Below are 23565 nucleotides of genomic sequence, written 5' to 3'. Positions count from 1 at the left end.
GGTTCATTACGAAATTAGTCATCACCTCCTCCAATTGGCACCTAGGCCATAACCCAGGAAATACTTCCAAGTCGTGGCCATCTTGGATTTGTCTGCTGGTGGTCGGAGTCTGCGGAGAATGAGCGGGAGCCACGGAGAGCGGCGTGGATTGGCGCGGATGCATCCGGGAGGCGGCATCGAGCAGGTAGTATTTTTATTTTTTTTATTTTTGTGATGCCGCCTCAGGTTCTCTTTAAATATACTTTCAATGACTGTATTTCAACATTTAACACAGAGTTCATGGTTTGTATACAGAGTGGGGTATAGTACCGTATTAACTAGGCCTACTTTTAAAGAGAACCCGAGGTGTGTTTAAAGAATGTTATCTGCATACAGAGGCTGGATCTGCCTATACAGCCCAGCCTCTGTTGCTATCCCAAACCCCACTAAGGTCCAACTGCACTCTGCAATCCCTCATAAATCACAGCCGTGCTGTAAGGCTGTGTTTACATCTGTAGTGTCAGTCTCAGCTGCTCCCCCGCCTCCTGCATAGCTCCAGTCCCTGCCCCCGTCCCTTCCCTCCAATCAGCAGGGAGGGAAGGGATGCAGGCGGGGACTGGAGTTCTGCAGGAGGCGGGAAGAGCAGCAGACTGACACTATAGAGATAAACACAGCCAGCTCTGACAAGCTGTTTGTCAGCAGCGTGGCTGTGAAGTATGAGGGATTGCAGAGTGCAGGGGGACCTTAGGGGGGTTTGGGATAGCAACAGAGGCTGGGCTGTATAGGCAGATCCATCTTCTGTATGCAGATAATATTCTTCACACCCACCTCGGGTTCTCTTTAACTAGGACTATTGTTAACTTGGAAGTTGGTGTCTCAAGCAACCAGAAAACACACTTATCCGGTACTATCCATTCCCTGTCGGTGCCGGATAACCGAAACCCTTATGTATTAATGGCAGTATACAGTATATGTCTCTGTCATAACAGGCTCGCTTAAATTACTTCTCCCTGATTCAGTTTACAAATATGGAACATATTCCTGTGCCGTATGGCTAAAGAATCAAAGAGTATCTTCTGCAATCTATAGAAGATGACCTTCTCGTGGACGGGAGTGGAACTTGTAGCAATTTCAGCATGGTAGAGTCCCGCGGTTTTCCTGATTGCGACCAGTTTGTCTTGACGTTCCCCGCTGTTGGTTTTCTGGGAGAATCCTGTAAAATGCAGAACCCTCGGAGAGCCATTACCGACGCTGGTATTTTCACGCGGTTTTATTCCTGAGATTCCAGAAAGTGCCAACATTCAATTTCTATTTTCAACCCTTCTGAAATGAAGTCCATAGGTTTGTAGCATCAGCTCGAGAGTCTGCTTCCTTCAGGATATAATGCACTTGTTTTGCTTGGTCTTCTCGCTCGTAGTAGATAGAGGACTGATGGTACCTATTGCGGAAAAAATAGACATTGTTAGCCTTTTTTAAGAAAAATGTTGTTGCCGTTTTTTTGTTAGATATGCCAGAGGCTTTATTATTTCGAGCCTATTTTTAAGGAGGACAGCATGGCTTCCCTGGCTTGTGTGCTGGGGTGTAACTTGCACAGCCTGGGTCCCCCAGTAAAATTTGAAACCTCTTCTCCCCCCCTCCCCCCACACGCCTATTCTCCCCACTGTGACCATGCAGAGTAAAGGCAGCCACAACCGAGCATATACTTTACCTAATTCCAGAAGGGCAGGTCCTCTTCACTACTTTGTGTAGCCACAACGTGCAGCCTACTAGCACAAGGAGCTGCCACTGCTGGGCCTCTTAGCCTGTAGGCCCCCCTGCGATGGCAGACCTTGCAGGGCCTATTGTTACGCCAATGCTTGTGTGTATTTCAGCAGCCATTGTGATCTGTCTGCATGCTTTAGCTCTCCTGCTCCTCTACCAACACAGCCCATTTCTACAATAGCATTTTGTCGCTCCCTTGATATCTTACAATGATTTATGTGCATGCACGTGTTCCCTTCCCTAGAGTGGAAGAACCTGACAGGCCTCAGTGTGAATGTCCAGTTTGAGGGCAAGAAATCTTTGCTTGCTTCGCTGATTGGCGTGAGTAGAGTAGGGACCCTTTCAACCCGTAGGAACCTCTTCGCTGGTGGAAGGGTTTAGTAAGAAATGCTTTTGCATGAAAACCTTTTGGAAGTAAATATCCTCCTTTATGTAACTGAATGCAAATTTCATGCAAAATAATGCAACTGAGTGCAAATTTGTGCAAGTTGTTTTTAGTACTAGAGGTTCCTTCCTGCTTGTTGTGAGTGAGTGCAGAGGGTTAACGGTTGTTTGTATGTTTATAAAGAGGCACACCACCTATTTGCCTGTTAGCATGAGCGTCACTTTTCCCTTGAATTCTACTTTAGGGCCCATTTCCACTACTATGGAATAAGCAATGTTTCCCCGCATGGCATGACTTTAGCGAAGCGGCACGGGTGCTGTGTCTGATTCAGAAACGGACGTGGAACGCAGTGGAAATAGGCCCTTACCATTCTTTAACAGAGCTTGAAGGATACCAGAGCCCAACTTGTATTGATTAAAAAACATGTTGTGCTCCCGACCAGACATTTGCGGCTCCCGACCAGCCCGTCCAGTATTGAAATACTGCACCGCGCATGCACAGTATTTGCTTTCTGCTCCCGTGACCATGCTCCTTTGACATTACTTAGAGGTGCGCGCGCTCCAGTATTGATGGCGTCCCAGCGTGCGCTCTGCAGTTCATGCTGTGGAGACGGGAGCGAGAGTGCGCGTCTAAGCGATGTCAGAGGGTGCAATATTTGAATTCTGGACGGTCTGGTTGGGAGCCGCAAAAGTGGACTGTAACGGGAGAACGGAGGCACACATCTTTGAACAGAGGGAGCGGTAAGTGAAGGCTGAACCCCTCCCACCACCAACATTCACATGCCTCCAGTGTGACCCAACAACTTCTCACCTGATCCCCGCACATCCTGTTGACTCCAGAAGCTGCTGCTCCGACTTAGACCCGACGGCTTTGCCTTGGGCACTATTACAAAGCCTTCTTCTTCTTCCTTCACGGCTGATTTTTTTCTTGGAAAGCTAAAGCTAAACTTTTTGGGTGACTTAGTCCGATTGTCCGTGTCTTTCTTTTTCGGGAGGGGAGATCCTTTTGGAATGTCATCTAGGTTCACAATTTCCGGGACATCTTGTTTTATAGTTATCAGGTCCTCAAGGAATTTTTCCATTCTCCGATCTCCCTCACTTACTTCGTCCTCTCCAGCCATTGGGGGTATTGTAGAACCAAACCTTAACAACTCCCCGGGAGCTGGACTCCTGCCCACCACTAACTGGTATTTAGGGTTAATGAGTTTACGAGCCACGGTCGATGAACGGGCTCTAGCACCCGCCAAACCCACCATGGGGCTAGGCCGAACATCAGTTAAGGACAACTCTTTGTAAAGGTTGACTTCTTCTGATATTGCGTAGAGTTCTCGGAATTCATAGTCGAAGGGCTCTGTGTATTGTCCGGACAAGTATGTCATGATGTTGCGATCAATCCGCAATGATGACCAGGTGAACCTACAAAGCAAGTTACAGTGTCATCATAGTTGTCCACAAATTGAACCATTACAAAAAACCCCCCTCCAAAAAACACGTGATAAATTAGTTATTTTAATGTACATATCAACCCTTTCAGTGGTCTTCATCTTTATTAAGATCAAAACTAAACTATGGACATTAGCGATACCTCTTAACGCCCAACTTTTGGTTGCCCCACCTGATCCCAAACCGATTCAACTTGCACATATCACACATCCAACCTCCCTCATCTCACATCCTCAGATTTCCATCCCGCTATCTTCTCAGTCAAATACCATGTAGTATCTTGCAGAGGAGTCATAATATGGACACTCTTCTCCCTAGAGCATAGCTTTTCCATAAAAGGTTTCCATGTTCTAAAAAGCTTTTAGAGAGCTTTTTATCTCTCTCGACAATCAAATTCTCCAAGTGCAAAAGATGGCCCAGCATCTCTTGAATCATGGATATCGTAGGAAGAGAAGGAGATAATCATCGCTTAATAATCACTTTCTGAAGCCTCGAATGCACTCCAGACTTTAATCGGCTGAGACGGCTGATAATGACCACCACAGCCGACAATCAGGTGTGTACTGGGCACCCAACGCCCAACCCATGAGTGATCCTCTAGACAGATGTACCCAACCTCAGCAACGATGATCCTCCCTGCGATCCCATTTTCACGCCGCTCCCCTGCAGCCATGTGATGTCATGCATGCGCCGCTTCTCCTCCCTCCATTACCCCCCGGCATAGCAACACAGCGCAATGTCAGCTACACAGCTAATGCATGTGTGTGCAACAGGGCTTAGCGATGTCACCCAAGGGATATCAGCTCCTGATCCCACCAGATGGGCGACATGCATTGGGCATGTGTACGGGCCTTCAGTGGCCAACAAGACCAGGTGTTCAAATCTCGAGAGAGACTGGTTGTGCTCATCCTCCAAATAGTCCAAGTAGACTATGCAGAAGGCAGCTTAAAACACTCTGGACTGTAGAAAGTTAAGTGCTGTTTGCTGAAGTTCTTATAATCGGAGGTCAGTGCTCAGTGACATAACAGCTTTAATCTCTGAGAAAAATTAAGCTCTCACCCTCCCAGTGCACACTTTCATCACATCATGACTGGACTATTGCAATATCCTCTACACAGTCCTTGAGAAGGGCCTTCGCTATCTGCAGCTAGTTCAGAATGCCACTGGCCAGCTGTTAACAAATCAACCCCACTATTGCCACGGAACACAGTTCACTTCACTGGTCACTCAAAAAACTCCCCTTCAAGATTGACCTAAACTTTAAATCCTTGCACCACCACCACCACCACAACAACAACGAAACATTTGTAAAGAGCTTCTCTTCTGAAGTCCCCCCCCCCCCGGGTCTGTTGTTCCCCCCTGTAAAAAGCGCTTGGCTAGCAACAATCTGCTTGTCGCTAGCCTTCTATTTACCTGCAGCCTGTCATTCAGTCAGTGCTCCCCCGCCTCTGTCCCCGTCACTGCCCGCCTCTGTGAGCTTCCTCCAATCAGAAGCTAAGCCACGACTCAGGAAGTACCTCCCAGGTCGTGGCTTAGCTTCCGATTAGAAGAAGCTCACAGAGGCGGGCAGTGGCAGGGACAGAGGCGGGGAGCATGGATTGAATGACAGGCTGCAGGTAAATAGAAGGCTAGTGACAAGCAGATTGTCGCTAGCTGGCGCTTTTGACAGGGGGGCACAGCAGACCCCGGGGGGACTAGAGGCGGCAATACAGAGACACAGAAGCATGTGATTGTGCACAGGGCATGCCTCTGTGTCCTCTTAAGACTCAAAATACCTTTTTCTTTGTATTTGGTCTCAGGTTAGTGTATAGGTCGAGGACCCAGTTTCTCTTACCATTGTTCCCCATTTGGGACTGGGTTCAACTAATTATGCTTGAACGCTTTTAAAGTGAACCAGAGACAAAGCACTCTCATGTATTTCACCATATATATCAGTGGGAACATTAGAGAAAACACCTATCCTGCTCTCTGTTTCATCTCTCACTGCTCAGTATGCCTGTTATCAGCCCTGATAAAATCCCTGACTGAGCATTGTCTGGCTTTGCTCCGGAATCATTATAGCTGAGTCTGTCTTGTCTGATGTCTTTTCAAGCCCAAGCCTGCCCCCTTGTGGCTCACCAATATTGACTCAATTATAATGATTCCTGAGCAAAACCAGACTGAATGCTCAGTCAAGGATTTTATCAGGGCTGATAACAAGCAGGCCGAGCAGTGAAGAATGAAACAGAGAGCAGGGTAGGTGTTTTCTCTAATGTTCCCACTGATATACAGTATATGGTAAAATACATGGAGGGTGCTTCGTCTCTGGTTCACTTTTAGCTCATCTGGAAGTTTAACATAAATACCAGACTAAACAGGTGACTTTTCGGTTTTGATTTAAACATGTCCAGGGTTGGAGCTGTCTTGATTAAGATTAGCAAGGCCTTCCAAAGGGTAGAGGCAGCATAACGTAGGCTCTGACTGTCTGAAGGATTTGTGTGACAACCACACCACACCTCCTACAACCTCAGATCAGCAGGCTCTAATAACTTGGTCGGCCTCAGAGTCCACTTCATCACTTTTGGAATCAGAATTCCTCTGTCATGCTACCCTTACTCTCTGGAACTCCTTACCACCCTCAGGGCCTAGTGCACACCTAAAACCTCTAGCAGATCCGCAAATCGCTAGAGGTTTTTGAAGCAGATTTTCAGAGCGATTCTAGGCATGTGTAGAGAGGTTTTCTAAACATGACTAGCGTTTTTTGCAGCGTTTTTGTGTAGCAGATTTTTATATATTGTTACAGTAAGGCACCATTCACACCTAAAACCGCAAAACGCCGGCGTGTTGCAGGAATGATTTTTCTGTGATTAACGTGGAAAAGTCACAGGACATCGCCGGCAAAACTCTGCATGTTACGCGTTTGCGGTTAACGCCATAGGCTTATATGGGCTAGTGGTTTTTAAAAGCCGATAGTGTTTTGCGCTGAGCGGGAATCACGCAATTCCCGCTCAAGTGTGAATGGGGCCTTAAGCTGTTACTGAACAGCTTATGTAACAAAAACGCTTGGAAAACCGCTCTGATCTAGCGTTTTTCAGAGCAGTTTTCCACTTTCCTATACTTTAACATTGAGGCGGAAACGCCACAGAAATCTAAACAATGCTGCAGCCCCCGAGTTTGCGTTTGGGGGAAAAAACGAACCGCTCTGGTGTGCACCAGCCCATTCAGTTTCATTAGCCAAGCGGTTTTCAAACAGCTAGCATTTTAAAAAACGCTCCAGAACCGCTCTGGTGTGCACCAGCTCTCAGGGCTGGTGCACACCGAGCGGCTTTTTCAGCGTTTCTGCAGCCGCTTGCGGCTGCGGATCCGCTTGGTCAATGTATCTCAATGGGGTGGTTCACACCAGAGCGGGAGGCGTTTTGTGAGGCATTTTTTGGATTTTGGATGCGTTTCTGCCTCAATGTTAAGTATAGGAAAAACGCAAACCGCTCTGAAAAACGCCTGTTCAGAGCGGTTTTGCCGGCGTTTTTGTTACAGAAGCTGTTCAGTAACAGCTTTACTGTAACAATATATGAAATCTACTATACTGAAATCCGCTGCAGCAATCCGCAAAACGCTAGCAAAACGCCATAGAAAAATAAGAAAAAGCGTTTCAAAATCTGCTAGCGTTTTGCGGATCTGCTAGCGGTTTTTGGTGTGCACCAGCCCTCAGTCAGGACATCTCTGCCCCTGTAGGTGTTTAAATCCAGATCAAAGGCCACTTATTTAGTCCAGCATTAACAAACGTAGTGAAAATAAGAAAACAAAAAAAACTATAGGTGTGAGTTTGATATTATCGTTAAAGATTTACAAAATTTACCTGAAGGTCCCGAAAACCACTTTATCTCCATCCACCATGAGGTATTTATGTGAGATTGAGCCACTGATCTTCCCGGACGGCAGGTAGAATCCGACTCCTGTGACGTATCTCACTCGTATATTCTGTGTTTGCAGGGGGAGAAAATAACAGTTGTAATCCAAGCACCACTGTTCTGCTATTCTGGCTTCTTTTAATCTACAATCATACTATCAAAAAGTTATGAAAGTCACTGATTACCATTATTACACATACCTCCCAACTTTTAGAGCCAGGAAAAAGGGACACTAAGCCCCACCCCCACACCTTTAGTCATGCCCCAATTTTACATACGATGTGCTCCCTATAAAGCTGGTGGCCTAGTGGTTCCCCCTCCTCCCCCCACTAAAGCTTACCTGGTGGTTTAATCTAGTGGATTTATCCACAGACTTTGCCGTGTGCTTGAGCCCTACAGACTGGTAAGGCACCGAGTAAACGTGTGTACATAACACACCCACAGTTCAGCCCTGACCCTGCAGGACCCCATCGCTGTACAGATGTGTTACTAGGCAACCGCCCAGCTTCCTGTTCTGTGTCTTTGAAGAATGGATGATGGCGCCTGGAACGATGGAGCATTATCTGAGGGCCGGGTAGCGGGGACCAATAGTTCCGATTGTCACTTAGGACCCTTTTCCACTAGCAATCGCGCTAAACGCTAGCGATTGTGATTCAGCAAATTTCCAAATTCTCCCGGCAATTGCGATCGCGATTTTGCTATGCAATGCACTGCATAGCAAAATCGCGGCAAAAATCGCTCCGCGGCGCAATTGCAATTAAGTAAAAAATGAATAACAGTAGTGGAAATTACCTACCGCGATTCCTATGTTATTTGGCAAACCGTAGCGATTTAAAAATCACCAGCGGTTTGCGATTTTGCCATTCAGCATCGCAATCGCCGCTAGTGGAAAAGGGCCCTTAAAGGGGAACTGAAGTAAGAGGTATACGGAGGCTGCCATATTTATTTCCTTTTAACCAATACCAGTTTCCTGGCAGCCCTGCTGGTCTATTTCTCTGCAGTAGTATCTGAATAACACCAGAAACAAGCATGCAGCTAGTCTTGTCAGATCTGACTTTAAAGTCTGAAACACCTGATCTGCTGCATGCTTCTTCAGGGGCTATGGCTAATAGTATTAGAGGCAGAGGATCAGCAAGGCTGCCAGGCAACTGGTATTGCTTAAAAGGAAATAAACATGGCAGCCTCCATATACCTCTCGCTTCAGTTCCCCTTTAAACACCCGGCAAACCTCGGGGGACACCTGTACATACGCTATATGCTAGATCCTCGAGATGGCCCCAACCAGCTGCATTGGCCGTAAATCTATTGTGTGTAGGAGGCTTTAAAGCACACATGAAGTGAGAAAGATATGGAGGGTGACATATTTATTTCCTTTTAAACAATGCAGATTGCCTGGCTGTCCTGCTGATCCTCTGCGTCTAATACCTTTAGCCATAGCCCCTAAACAAGCATGCAGCAGATCAGGTACTCTGACTGAAGTGTGACTGGATTAGCTGCATGCTTGTTTCAGATGTGCGATTCAGACACTACTGCAGCCAAATAGATCAGCAGGACTGCCAGGCAACTGGTATTGTTTAGAAGGATACATACTGTATCTACCAGCCTCGATATCCCTCTCACTGTAAGCGTCTTTTAATCTAGCGAAACAGTGCCCGGAAGCCCAGGAAGACGTTATAGTTTTCTTCAAATACAGCAGAGGGCGCTCTCTGCGCTCTCCTGCACTCCAGCCAGGGTCACTTTAAGTCGACTTCTGGAAAAATGAAAGTGTTGATACATTTCTCAGCTATCACCATAAAGCAAAGTCCACCGCAGCAATTCATAGAATAAGAGATTATAGAACGTGTCATGACTTCCAGTAAAAAATAACTTCCACTTCCTTAAAATCCACAGCAACAGCCAACACAGCACATACAAAGTTCACACAGGCTTCTCACTATAGCAGCTGGATTAGGAGGCATAGCTGGTGTATCGTGTACCTCTAGAGTACTTTCCCAAGACTTTGTATTATTATTATAGTATTATCAGGCCCGGATTTACACCACAGGAGCCTATAGGCACTGATGTCCTACACCAGGGGTCCCCAAACGTTTTGGATCGAGGGCCGGGTTAACATACTTCAGACTGCTGGGGGGCGGAGTATACATAAAATGATGTAGAAGTCTTTGTGCACTAGACATTGAAGCATACCCAGGTGACAACCTGCAGCCAATTGGACATCAGTGTCACCTGATGTGGAATTTGATTGGAAATCAGCAAATTACTGCTTTCTGGCTTCATTCTGTATGCAGACCACCAATAATTAACGATGTAGCTGACCGCATCTGTAATACATTTTATGCATGGGGGGCCAGTAAAAAAGCCACAGGGGGCCACATTCGTCCCGCGGGCCTTAGTTTAAGGACTACTGTCCTACACCTTTTGCCCTCTAGGAACCCACAAACCCCTGCTAAACTGCACCGCAAGTGTGCTGGCTGGGACAGCTGTAACTTCTCTGTTACCCATCATAGGTAGCTACAGGTGCTCCTTAGTATTAGGTAGCCAGCAGTACCCTCAGTATTAAGTAGCTAGAGCTGTCCCCAACTGAAGGGAGATCTGGTCAGTGGAATGCAGAGAGCTGGGTGAGTACCCTCTCATTTACACTCTGCTCGGGATTCAGCATAGAGAAGGAGTGAGGGGCTAGGGGAAGGGAAGGAGCTGTCCTTCCATCATCAGGCGCCTGTAGGCACGAGCCTACAGTGCCTTATGGTAAATCCGGCCCTGAGTATTATAAAGCGCCAACATATTCTGTGGCTATGTACAAAGTAAGAAACAAACATGGGGTACAAAATACAGAGTCCCAAACCCTCTCTGGCGTCATGCCTTGTATGCGTGCACAAGATTTGAAGAACAACTGGAGCGAGAGGGATATGGAGGCTTCCATATTTATTTCCAGTTGCCTGGCTGTCCTGCTGATCCTCTGCCTCTAATACTATTAGCCATAACCCCTGAACAAGCATGCAGCACATCAGGTGTTTCTGACATTATTATCGGATCTGACAAGATTAGCTGCATGTTTGTTTCTGGTGTGATTCAGACACTACTGCAGCCAAATAGATCAACAGGACTGCCAGGCAACTGGTATTGTTTAAAAGTAAAATAAATATGGTAGCCTCCATATCACTCTCATTACAGTTACTTTTTACACAATGCACATTGCCTGGCTGTCCTGCTGTTCCTCTGCCTCTAGTACTTTTAGCCATAGACCCTGAACAAGCATGCAGATCAGGTGCTCTGACTGAAGTGTGATTAGATTAGCTGCATGCTTGTTTCAGGAGTGATTCAGACATTACTGCAGCCCAATAGATCAGCAGGGCTGCCAGGCAACTGGTATTGTTTAACAAACAAACACAGAACATTTATATCGCACTTTTCTCCTGGCGGACTCAAAGCGCCAGAGCTGCAGCCACTAGGGGGCGCTCTATAGGCAGTCGTAGTGTTAGGGAGACTTGCCCAAGGTCTCCTACTGAATAGGTGCTGGCTTACTGAACAGGCAGAGCAGCGATTTGAACCCAGGTCTCTTGTGTCAGAGGCAGAGCCCTTAACCATTACACTTTCCAGCCACTACTGTATTAAAGGAATACTATCGATACCCAAGTGTTCTAAAATGACAGTGTGCAAATAATGTCCAAGTAGCTGTGTAAACATTTTCCTACTTTTCATGTTAAATATCAGAGGCAAAAGCTGTAATTTATTAAGGGTTGGATTTAGCTATATTGGGACAAATCAATTGCAGAAGGGGTGTCTGCTTCAATGCAAAGCCAGAGTTGCATATCAGACTACAGAAAGCAAATATCAAACATATCAAACTCTGAAAGCAAAAACAGTATGAAAAGCTGTGACAATTAGTTACATTTCCTCTGCTCTCTTCAGACAGGTCAGTCAGAAACACAGGACACAGGAGCTGCAGCTGTTGGGAGCTCTCTTCTCTGTCACACACAGAGCTACACAGAGTTAACTGATCAAGTGTGAGGGGAATTTCCCCTCTCCTCGTGGCTCAGTCTGCCGTCAGTTTTGGCCTCAGTAAAGTTTGAATGTATTTTGCTAACAGTAAACAAAGAAGTTGCTACTAAAATGTATACACCAGTACTTAGCAGCGCTTACCAAACAATTCCTGTGTCAATTGAAAAAAATATGTGAATCGATAGTATTCCTTTAAATATGTACATGTATTAAATATGGCAGCCCCTGTATACCTCTGATTTCTGGTGTCCTTTAACACAGTCTACTCGGGTCAACAGTAAAATAATAGTTTTGAGTGTAGGTCTGCTCTACCATTCGTGTCAGATAAGAAAATACAGGACCTTATTTGTGGAAAGAGCTCCTCTGATCAATATTTAAAGAGAATCTGTCAACTTAAAAATGTCCCCTGGGGGGGGGGGGGTACTTACCTCAGGAGGGGGAAGCTTCTGGATCCTAATAAGGCTTTCCCCGTCCTCGTCCCCATCCAGTGCTGTCTCCCCCAAAACCTCAGAAAACATCGGATGTCAGCTGTGGTGCAGTAGCGCCTGCAATAGTTACCTCCTCCGCCTCCAGCGCAGGTGCAGCAGTGGCTTTCCAATCGGGCTCATGTGGAAACAGCCAAACCCAGTTGGGTACTGCACAGGTGCGAGTAGATCGGACATGATCAGGCTCGGTTATTTCCATCTGAGCCCGAGCGCAGAGAAACACTACTGCGCCTGCGCTGGAGGCGGGGAAGGTAAATATTTACATGCCAACCATTTCAGGGCTTCTAGCGGTGCCACCCTGGGACAAAGGAGGATGGGGAAGCCTTATCAGGATCCAGATAAGGTAAGTACCCCCAGGGGATGTTTTTAAGCTTACAGATTGATTCTCTTTAACCAGTGCAAGCTGCTGAAATATTTTTGTTTTGTAGTGGTTATAATTTCCCATCAGCAGCCTATTGGCTTCTCTCTGGTGTAGGATTTCCACTTACCCGGAACATGAATCCGGACACCTGCATGAACTCGCACATCTCCAGGAAGTGCTTGACTCCGTGTTCCCCCAGGATGATGTAGACAGGAACCCTCCTCTTGTCCGCCGCGTTCAGAACATCCTTGAACACCTCCCGGTCAGTGAAATAGTCCATCACGATGGCGATGACCTGCGGAGAGAGAAACCGTATAGGAGACGTTAGTGTAGTGATTATTAGTGATGATCCTTAACTGTGCTAATTAAGATTATGTAAAATTTTGCGTACATTTTTGCAATTATGGCTATACGTAATTATGATTTGGACATTCAACTGATTTAGTGTAATCCATTCTTAATTGTTGTGTAATTTTGGGCCATCTTTAGCACATAATACCTGCTAGTGTCACAAATATTGCTACACATGTTTAGGAGAAGGGTGGGAAAGAGGCACCATTTTTTTTCAAAAAGACCTTGTAGTTTTTGAGAAAATGGATTTAAAAAAAATGCAAAGGAAAAATATTTTTAGACTAAGTGCACAACGCACGCATTATAATGACTGTGAACTGTAAAGGAGACTGGGCATAGACATTAATAGAAAGCCTGCATGCAGTGAGTTAGACAGGCCCGGATTTACATCAGAGGAGCCTATAGACACAGATGTCCTGGAACCCTAGACTCCGCCCTCCATGAACCTACAAACCCCCACCGAACCGCACTGCAAATGTGCTGGCTGGCCCAGCTGTCACTTCTCCCTTACTTCCCTTAGGACTCTTTTCCACTAGCAATCGCAAGCGTTCACGCTGAACGCTAGTGATTGCGATTCAGCAAAAGGTAAAAAATTACCGGCGATTTCCCGATGTTTGCGACCGCGATTTTGCTATGCTATGCATTGCATAGCAAAATCGTGGCAATAATCGTTCCGCCGCGAGATCACAATCAGGCAAAAAATGAATTGCGGTAGTGGAAATGACCTACCGCGATTCCTATGTTAAAAGCAAACTGTAGCAATTTGGAAAACCACTTGCAGTTTGCGTTTTTGCGATTCAGCCATCGCAAACGCCTTAGTGGAAAAGAGCCCTAACTCCTTATAGTTACAGATGTCCCTTAGCATTAGGTAGCCAGAGGAACCCTCAGTATTAAAGGGATACTGTAGGGGGGGTCGGGGGAAAATGAGCTGAACTTACCCAGGTCTTCTAATGGTCCCCTGCAGACATCCTGTGCCCGTGCAGCCGCTCATCGATGCTCCGGCCCCGCCTCCGGTTCACTTCTGGAATTTCTGACTTTAAAGTCAGAAAACCACTGCGCCTGTGTTGCCGTGTCCTCGATCCCGCTGATGTCATCAAGAGCGCACAGCGCAGGCCCAGTATGGTCTGTGTCTGCCCAGTACACTCCTGGTGACATCAGCGGGAGCGAGGACACGGCAACGCAGGCGCAGTGGTTTTCTGACTTTAAAGTCAGAAATTCCAGAAGTGAACCGGAGGCGGGGCCAGAGCATTGGGGAGTGGCTGCGCCAACACAGGATGTCTGCGGGGGACCATTAGAAGCCCCGGGTAAGTTCAGCTCATTTTTCCCCGACCCCCCTACAGTATCCCTTTAAGTTGCCCCCAACTGGAATGCAGAGTCAGGTGAGTAATTCCTCATTTATACTCTCATCAGCACTCTGCATAGGGAAAGAGGGAGGGAGGTTCTCGGGGTGGGGCATGAGCCGCCTTTCCATCATCAGGCGCCTGTAGGCTTGTGCCTCCAGTGCCTTATGCTAAATCCAGCACTGGAGTTTCTATCTTTTTTTTTTTTTTTTTTTTTTTTACTGTTATGTTGCAATTTTGGTGATGATAGCATGTATGGGGGGTTTTGCTATTAAGAGCTAAAGTCTACACAAAATTACTCGAAAATGATGCAACATTGTAAAATTCTGATTCCTGATTATGCATAGGCAAACGCAGGGGGGGGGGGTTACAGCTGCCCAGAATCCCCCCTCAGACCAGGGCCGGTGCAGTGCCTGGTGACAGGCATAACTTGAGACACCAGAATATGTGCATGCATCCTGCAGCTCGCAGCACCATTCTACTGCCTGCACTTTCTTTCCCTGCCACCATAGTTGACTTTGGATGGAGCAGCAGCAGGTTTACAGAGCATGGAGCAGCTCTGAGAAACTTGACAAAGCACAGAGCCAGGTATGAGCACACCACAGCACTGTGCCCTGCTCCCCCTCTTTACCAATGTCAACTGTCCTCATTATTATCTGTATCCAAACTGCTCCTGATCGATCTCTTTGTCGATCGGGAGCTGATCAGAAATTTAGGAAATAATTGTCAGATCCTGTCAGACGAGAAATTGCATTACAGTATGTGTACCCAGCATGATGTCCTACCGTATTATTATACTGTATTGTGCGTGGCTGAGGAAGACCTTTCAGGAATACCCCCCTTGAATATCCTGGGTTTGCCCCTGTTATGTTTACAAATGAAATTAATTACGATTTTACTCCAAAATTTGTATTACAATTTTGCATCGTGATTGCGAATTAGGATGCAAAATTATGGTGATGCGAAATTTGTGCCAATCACTGGTTATTACACTGCAAAAAATATTTCTCCCCGATTTATTCATATGACTTTGTCCTATTTGCATAATTGGAAAATGCAGGGCCGTTTCTGGCTATTTTGGCGCGGCTAGGCTAGACGACTGTTGCCTGTCCCCTCCCCCAACTTATGAATAGGAAGTCTGTAGCCTACATTAATTGGCTTTGCAAACTGCAATGACAAATGATAGGTTACTGTACATACATAAATATTGTTTCTCAAAACAAGTCTATGGCGATATACGCATTACTGCCAGGCCAGATACACCTCGCTGGCTCAACCCAGAAATACTTCATATAAATGTTAAGAGCAGGCCCGGATTTACATCACAGGACCCTACAGATGTCCTGGCACCCTAGACTCCGCCCTTCATGTACCTACAGACCCCACCGAACTGCACTGCAAGCGTGCTGGCTGGCCCGGCTGTCACTTCTCCCTTACTTCCCTTGCCCATCATAGGTAGCTACAGGTGCTCCTTAGCATTAGGTAGCCAGGAGTACCCCGAGTATTACGTAGCTAGCAGTGCCCCTGATTGAAGGGAGATCTCTTTGTTGAAAATTCCGAGACCCTTGTGAGTAACCTCTCATTTACACTCTGTTCAGGACTCTGCATAGGAAAGGAGAGAGGGCGGGACTTAGGGAGGGGAGCGAGCCACCTTTCCCTCATCAGGCGCCTGTATGCACATGCCTACAGTGCCTTACGGTAAATCCGGCCCTGGTTAAGAAAGGTGTGTGGCCACTTTTTTTTTTTAAATGTTTGTGTGAAGCCTGAGTTTTACAGGTTGGAATATTGTCCTGAAAATCCAGAAGAGTTGTGACTGTCCATACAGAGCAATTCAAAACAATTACAGCTTAATGAGTACATGAACAGTACCTGCCATTCATTGTTATACTATTCAGGCAACCTGAATGTTATGTTAATCAGTAATTATCATTTATGAGTGAGGGCCCATTTCCACTATCACGATTTCGCATGCGTTTTTCGCATGCAAATTCGCATAGCAATACAAGCGAATAAGACTGTTTCCACTTGTCAGGATTCCTTTGCGTTTTTCTGTGCAGAAAAAATTCGAATGGCAGAGCCATCAGAATTCGCATACCGCTATGCGAATCGCATACAATGTATTTAATAGGAAATTCGCATGCGGTTTGGGTATGCGAATGTTCATGCGAATTTTCATGCAAATTCGCATAGAAACAATGGAAAAGCACACCAGCACTGCCATGGTTAAATTCGCATACATCGTCATCCATCCGCATGCGAATTTTTACCGCGGCGATTCGCAGTGGAAATGCAGCCTGAAAATTACCATTCATCTATGTCTTAATGGCACTAGCAGTTGTTTATAAGTATTCCATAAGGTAAAGTCTTATAAAGGTGGCCATACACCAGGCAACTTGGCCACAGATGGACCATCCGATTAGATGAAAATTGGTGCCTCCTAGAGCATGCCCGATAGACGATATGACCAATATCGGTCACTTGTATCGATCGGACAGGCTGCAAAAGGTCGCAGATGTCACCCCAGGCCTGGTTAGTCTGTGCCCAAAATCGGCCCTGGAAAATTCCTCAAAAGCTCTGGGGTGAATGAGATTTTAAGCTAGATTTACTCCATCCTCCGTTCCCCCCTCTGTGATCTGCTGTTTGAGTATCCAGCTGGTCTCAAAAGCATTAAAGATGAACTTCAGCCTAAACAAACATACTGTCATTAAAGAACAAGCGACACCCATGCTAATGTAGAAATAAAAAAAACACATATATAAGTAGATAAATGCTACTACTACTTACATAACAGATGTATTGTGCTATCCACGTAATGATTCCTGTGAATTTTACAAAGTAAAAGCAGAAAATCCTATTCTAGGCAGTGGCCATTTTGCCAAGCTAATGCTGACATCATATCCTCCCTGACTCTTGTTTCCCCCCCTCCCTTCTCTTGCTCATTGTGTATTCATTATCTGCCCTCCTCCCAGAGTCTTCAGACACTCCCACTGAGGTGTCTACTAACAACTGCACCGACTTTTTTTTTTTTTTTTTTACACATCCAATCACTGAGTCACCTCAGCCTTGCTTGAAAACACAAGTAATCAGAGTGTGTTTCTGATAAGCAGCGAGGCAGGGAAATAAATGGAAGAGGAGGAATATATGATACAGTAGATAAAAATAATTCCCAGCATTCAACTCTTTGGCACTAGGGCCAGTGCTCCTAAAGTATGTGATAACTCCAAACCATAACAGCAGAAAACGTTTTGCAAGTTTTGTATGCAGGATTAGCATCTTTATCACTTAATAATTTGATTTTTATGGTGACAATACCGCTTTAAGTTACATTAGTTATGTTAATTAAAATAGATAGGTAATATAATCTCTTACCTGGCCTGTTTTAAAAGAACAGGCAAATGTTTGTGATTTCATAAGGGCAGCCATCTTTTTCATTGGGGCAGCCATCTTTTTAGTTGAAAGGAGGTAACAGGGAGCATGAGACACAGTTCCAACTGTCCTGTGTCCTGATCACCCCTCCCAGCTGCACATGCTAGGCTTCAAATCTCAAATAAAAAAAAATAAAAAACAAAACAGCAGAACGAGAACAACAACATCAGAAATCCCATCATACTTTGCACAGCATCATGGGAAAAATGCCCGGGCAGTTTTCTTTGATGGGGCGGAGCTTAGCTTCCATGCAGCTAAAAATGAGGCTTGGGTAAGAAAAATAAAGTTCTGATGCTGTGAAACTGTCAAAGAAACACCAAGCCTTTTCAGTGCTGCTGAGAAGATTTTTAGTCTGGAGGTTCACATTAAGGCCCCAGATTGATCTTCAGTACTGGCTGCCAGAATGTCCAGTTTTAATAATTTAGGGTGTTTTTTTTCCCTCCACAAGCTTATTATCTGGCCATATTTCAGTGCATTATGTCCTATGTCCAGGGTAGAGGAGAGTATAAGTAGGCAGGAGATAGCAGCAGCGATAAGGAGCTCTGCACCTGGCTTTTGAAGCCCTTTGGCACTTTATTTGGCCTGATGAAGTGGGCAGAGAACCACGAAATGCGTTGCCTGTGCTTATTAACAATTCATTATATTTATATATAGGAGTTTGTTGTTTTCGCTTTTATTTGTTTTTATCTCCGTTTTATTCACTCCTGGGCCCATCTTACCCCCTTTGACCGATCAGGAATGGTTTATCTACATACCCAATTGCTCTCCGCCAGTTAGCAGGGTCCAGTGACGCCTGTAAACACTTAGGAAAGGTGTCTGAATCTCTCAGTAATGATCTTTTTAGGTGACCAAAGTTGCCTCTGTACGTAATGCAGAGCAGCAGCAGCAGAGCGTTATATGTTACCTGCTCTCGACAGCAGGACAGGTCCTCTTTAGTGCAGTTCCGTCAATCACCATGCAGCTCTTGATTCTATGTCACATGACATGTGCAATAATGAGCTGGAGTAAATTACATACTGGAACAGGCCCCCGGGCCCCCCCCTATGATCACAGATGGATTAAAATGTAATGGGGCTCTAGGCAAGGTAATTGATTTAGCACCAACTTGTGGTCCTTTTTGTAACCTGAAATAAAGACCGGCCAGAGAAGGTGGCAGGGGGGGGGGGGGCAGCCATTAGGCCCCAGGCACCTGCCTAGGTTGCCTGGTGGATGATCCTGCTATTGTTACTCCCCTGGATGTGCATGAGCCTAAATGTAGGTTTACAATCCTATATGCATTAAATCTAAAGGTTGAACGGAAGCAGCACAGCTGACTGTACCGTAAATGAAAATGATTATAGTCCTTCCTCAGGCCGGGTAATTGCAGATTATGCAATATTTGGGTCAGCTTCGAATGAGTTAGAATATAAACAAAACAGATGCCAGGTCAGGTGCCGGTATAGCCTGCTGCCAGCTTGATGGAGCGCAGAGTCACGCAGGGAAGAAGGCTGTGTCATTGAGCGGTGTCTTCTTCTGTTACTGGTCACATGACACAGCAGAAGGAACCAATGGGAATGCAAACACTGTGCTCTGTTCCAGCAACTTCCCTGTGCGTTTTTTTTTATTTATAATTTATGGGCCTCAGCAGATACATTCCCATACACACATTGAGGTACAATTCAGAGCCATTAATGTGAACCTGAACCTAGTAAAATTAATTAAAATAGACACATGATGTCCCTGCAAATGAATATTAATATTACATACTTACCTCACAGTCAGTTCCTCTCAGAAGCTCACCATTTTCTTCTTACAACGATTCCTTCCAGTTCTGACAAGATTTTGTCAGACCTAGTTCCTTGTGAGGGTGTTGGTCGCAGCTCCAAAAAAGGTCAATACTTTTGGAGGTCTTCCAAAAGTATCTGCCTCTAGGTAGGTGTAACTAGCAGAGCCGGGACAAGGTCCTCCAGCACCCAAGGCTGAGACACCAAAGTGCGCCCCTCCAACCCTCCCACCCCAGCTGTCACACACTGATTGCTATAAGACTAAGAGGCCCCTCCCCATCCCTCCCACCCCAGCCGTCACACACTGATTGCTATTAGACTAAGAGGCGCCCCCAACACCTTAATCTCTAGTTATCTGGCTTGCAATCACTGCCATGTATCCCCTTTTCTTATTCCTCTCTGCTTCAAACACAATAGAGGAATGATAGCTGAGTGAGTTGTGTGCCCCCCCTCCTACACTGTGCCCTGAGGCTGGAGCCTCTCTCGCCTCTGCCTCGGCACGGCCCTGGTAACTAGTAAAACTGGAGAAAAGCTGGAGGCGCCTGTGAAAGCAAAAAAACTGTACGTATGCCAATGATCAATATGCCAAGGTAGATCGAGGTTAAACTCTTCTACCTTGAACGAGTAATAGTCAGTTAGAATAAAAACTTCTCAAATTTTTATTGTGCACATTCGACAACGAGAGACGCTTCCTCGGGTCAATAGTAGTGCCTTTTTCTAGGTACAATTAGTCCTGGGCGCCGAATGACGAATGGTGCCCAGGACTAACTGTACCTAGCAAAAGGCACAACTATTGACCCGAGGAAGCGTCTGTAGCCGTGAAACGCGTTGTCGAATGTGCACAATAAAATTTTTAGATGTTTTTATTCTAACTCCGACTCTCTGACTATTACTTCTTCAAGGTAGGAGATTTTACCCTCTATTTACCTTGGTATATTGATAATTGGTATACGTACAGTTTTTTTTGCATTTCTCTAGTTTTATCACTTATTATTGTTAGTTATGGGACAGGTTTGCATAGCTGACACCTTAGTATTAATATAGCGGGCGTGGTCCGTAGAGTTCAGGTTTAGCTTTTGTGGTTTATTATTGCTTTCAGATTTATTTTTTATAGCTGCAGCTTAACATATAACTCTACCTGTAAGTTACTTTACAATGCAAACAGCATCATAGACTGTCACTCCATAAATTCCCCAGATGATAGCCAGTTCAAAAGTCTGAAGCCTGTTAATGACAATCATCATAAAAGGGACAAAGATCAAGAGAGACAATAAATAGGCAGATAAATGTGGGAGATAAAAGTGCTGGTGCTGATTGATTCTACGGCTTAAACTGGGAGTGGTGACAAACGTATAAATCAATATTAGCCTGGATGTCCTAATACAGTATGCTAAGTGGAGCTACAGTATAGAACTCTTATAGAAGTACTGTCACTAATACTGATTAAAGTGGACCTGAACTCTTGAACACGACAGAAGGTAAACACAGAGAAATGCACCCTGTATGTATTTACAGAGAGTTTAGCCTTCCTAATTCCCCCTCACCTGTGACTAATCACCAGTGTAATTTGATCTCTCAGGTGTGTCGGCTGGCCGCAGAGCAGCTAATTTGTAAACACAGCATGTTAACCCTATGTCTGCTTCCATGAAAGCAGGAAGTAGACACACTGCAGATTTATTGCAGGATTGGTATCAGCTGTAACAAAGAAATGTTTTTTTTCTTGAAAGGTTATTATGCTGTTGCTTATCTTTTAGAGTAGAGCGGAAGTTCAGGTCCGCTTTAAATATAGTGCAAGCAAAGATATTTTTTTTTCATTATTATGGAATGGATTCAAGTGTCGAATGCCCTGCTATATCCAGAGTAGTGTTTACTAAAAGTACTGCTGCCGTTTATTATCCTCTTCCTTATTCAGCCTGCTTAAGGCTCTGTTCACACCTAAAACCACAAAACGCCTGCGAATACCGCTGGCGTTTTGTGGGAGTGATTTCTCCGCGTGTAACGCGGAAAAATCACTGGACACTGTAGCGGTTTGGGAGCGATCGCTATTAGCGGTTTATACTGCTAATCACGAACGATCACTCCGGAATTGACGGCAAACGGCTGCATGTAACACATTTGCGGTTAACGCTAACTGCAAACGCGACAGTGAGAACACTGCCATAGTGTTACATGTGCTAGCGGTTTTTAAAAACTGCTAGCGGTTTGCCTTTAGCGAGAATCGCGCGATTCCCGCTCAAGTGAGAATGAGCCCTAAAACTTGTGAAATTCAGCCATGGCAAGATCTTCTGCTCTGTCCAGCCTCTCTACTATTTCCCTCCATGCTTCCTCGTTTCTTATTATTCATGCTGTCTACTCTCTGTGTGCAGAGACCAGACAGCTGCTCTGTGTGTTCAGTGTTTTCCAGAGTGAACCTGAGAAGAACAGAGCGCTGCACACAGGAAAGTAAACATCAAGACTCGTCACTAGGAAGGGGGTGAGGAGGGAGAAAGCAGAGAGGAGAGCAGGCAGCATGACTCATCAGAAGGGAGGGGTGAGGAGGAAGTTAGCAGACAGGGGAGCAGGCAGCATGACTCATTAGAAGGGAGGGGGGAGAAGGGAGTTAGCAGAGAGGAGAGCAGACAGCATGACTCATAAGAAGCGAAGGGGGGTGAGTAGGGAGTTAGCAGACAGGAGAGAAGACAGCATGACTCATTAGAAGGGAGTCGTAAGGAGGGAGTTGGCAGAGAGGAGAGCAGACAGCATGACTCATTGGAAGGGAGAAGTTAAATAGGAAACAGCAAGAGTAGAGAGATAGAATGAATCATCACTAGGAAGGGTAATATTGCCATGTGCTGCCTGCTCACGGCACTACATGGATCAGGCCCATGAAGAGATAAGTAGGTTCGTGTAGTACTTGTCCTACTAATGAACTGTCTGAAGTTCCTTTCTGTTTTCCTGTAGAGCGAGTGGTAAAAAAAAATCTAGGCAAATGAGCTTGTTGAAAGGCTTGTCAAATTCAGTAATTTCCTGAGGTGTAAAAGAAGTCAATACAGCTGAAAAAGAGTGCGAAAAGATAAAGTTTTAGTGCTGGAAAGTTCAAACATTACTTCTGTTTGCTTTTCAGATCAGCAAGGCAGATTTGTCACAGGCTGCTGTTTTGAAAAAATAGGAGAATCAGTTCTGTGTTCTGTTGTTCTTGAAAAGATGCATTTTAATTAGGATAATGAATGATGACAGTGATTGGATTGATGTAGGTTAGTTGACCAGTAATTTTATAGCATCATGTATATTTCCATAGCTATTTTTGTAATTGCTGACCTAGTGACCTTGTTTATGTCTTGTACTGCTTCTTGTAAACCTGTTAGTAAACAAGACTTTCCCAATACCAGATTACTGTTTGAGATATAATGATTATATCATACCGGTTTTTCACCATCTGCTTCAATCCAAAAACAGCCGATTAAAACCAGCAAACCCTCAGGTGTCCCCATTAGCTAAATAATGCCTGTACACGTCTCGAGCTAGGCACGCGCATGCGATTATCGTTGCCGGTTGGGAAACAATCCTTGTGGCCGCAAATCGGAGACAACTGGATGTTAAGCAAAGAAATCATAAACTTTCCATCAGAAATTTTGCTCATCCTTAAAGAGAGCCTGAGGTGGGCTCATTAAATAAAAAAAAAACAACAACTAGGCTACCTGATCCAGGGGGGGGCTGAGCGGATCAGGTAGCCGCCATACACGCTGCTCCCCTCCGCTCCTGTGAGCGGCACTGCCCTACTTTCACTTTCGTGACCTCTGGGTCATGACGCTGGAAGGAGGGAGATTTCTCTCAGCATGCAGGGAGGCGGGGGAGCGGCAGGGGCGTGGTCAGGGAGAGCTGCCCAATGGCAGCTCTGGAAAGCCTGCAGGAATGCCCCTGGCGGGTGTTTTGAACAGTGAATCCCTCTGCTCTATGTTTACCTCCAAGATGGTGACAAATATTGCTAATCTCGGGGAGCTATAGCGCGGTGGTGGTGGTGGTGGGGGGGGGGGGGCAGAGAGCAGTGGGAGCAGCATGTCATGAGGCAGAGAACACGCCTCTGTGTCACATCAGGCCCCCCCCCCGAGGAACCGCCGTGAGTTCTCTTTAATCACCACTCGGGAGGAGCAGAGGGGGGGTCACTGCCTAAAGCTAAATACTCACCACCTGACGGAGGAAGATGGACGTAGTGACGAACATTCCACAATCCATCTTCCGGCTGGTGGGTACTTGCGACGTCGCACCACAGGCCAGAATGTGAAGTCATGGGATCGCGGTGCTTTGCGTGGGGCCGTAGGGGATCTTAAAGATGCAATTGTGATGGTTGTTATCGCCGCGTCTCACTAAACGTTCGCAAGATCGCCCGCCTGTACCCACGTTGCGAGA

General features: G+C 45.7%; 1 protein-coding gene across 1 annotated transcript in view; it reads right to left on the bottom strand.

Moving 5' to 3' along the window:
• Positions 1 to 831: 831 nt before the first annotated feature.
• Positions 832 to 23565, bottom strand: part of FAM83F (family with sequence similarity 83 member F) — a 62663-nt gene continuing 39929 nt past the window's right edge. Inside the window, exons 2-5 of the mRNA XM_068252022.1 lie at positions 12427 to 12594; positions 7403 to 7524; positions 2936 to 3540; positions 832 to 1417 (exon numbers count right to left, since the gene is read on the bottom strand). Coding sequence (XP_068108123.1) covers positions 1353 to 1417; positions 2936 to 3540; positions 7403 to 7524; positions 12427 to 12594 — 960 coding nt within the window. The 3' untranslated portion in view covers positions 832 to 1352. The remainder of the gene's footprint in view (positions 1418 to 2935; positions 3541 to 7402; positions 7525 to 12426; positions 12595 to 23565) is intronic.

The sequence above is a fragment of the Hyperolius riggenbachi genome, chromosome 9 (assembly GCF_040937935.1).
Source record: "Hyperolius riggenbachi isolate aHypRig1 chromosome 9, aHypRig1.pri, whole genome shotgun sequence".
Taxonomy (NCBI): domain Eukaryota; kingdom Metazoa; phylum Chordata; class Amphibia; order Anura; family Hyperoliidae; genus Hyperolius; species Hyperolius riggenbachi.
The sequence above is the reverse complement of the archived record's forward strand: the minus strand, read 5'-3'. Positions and strand labels throughout refer to the sequence as shown.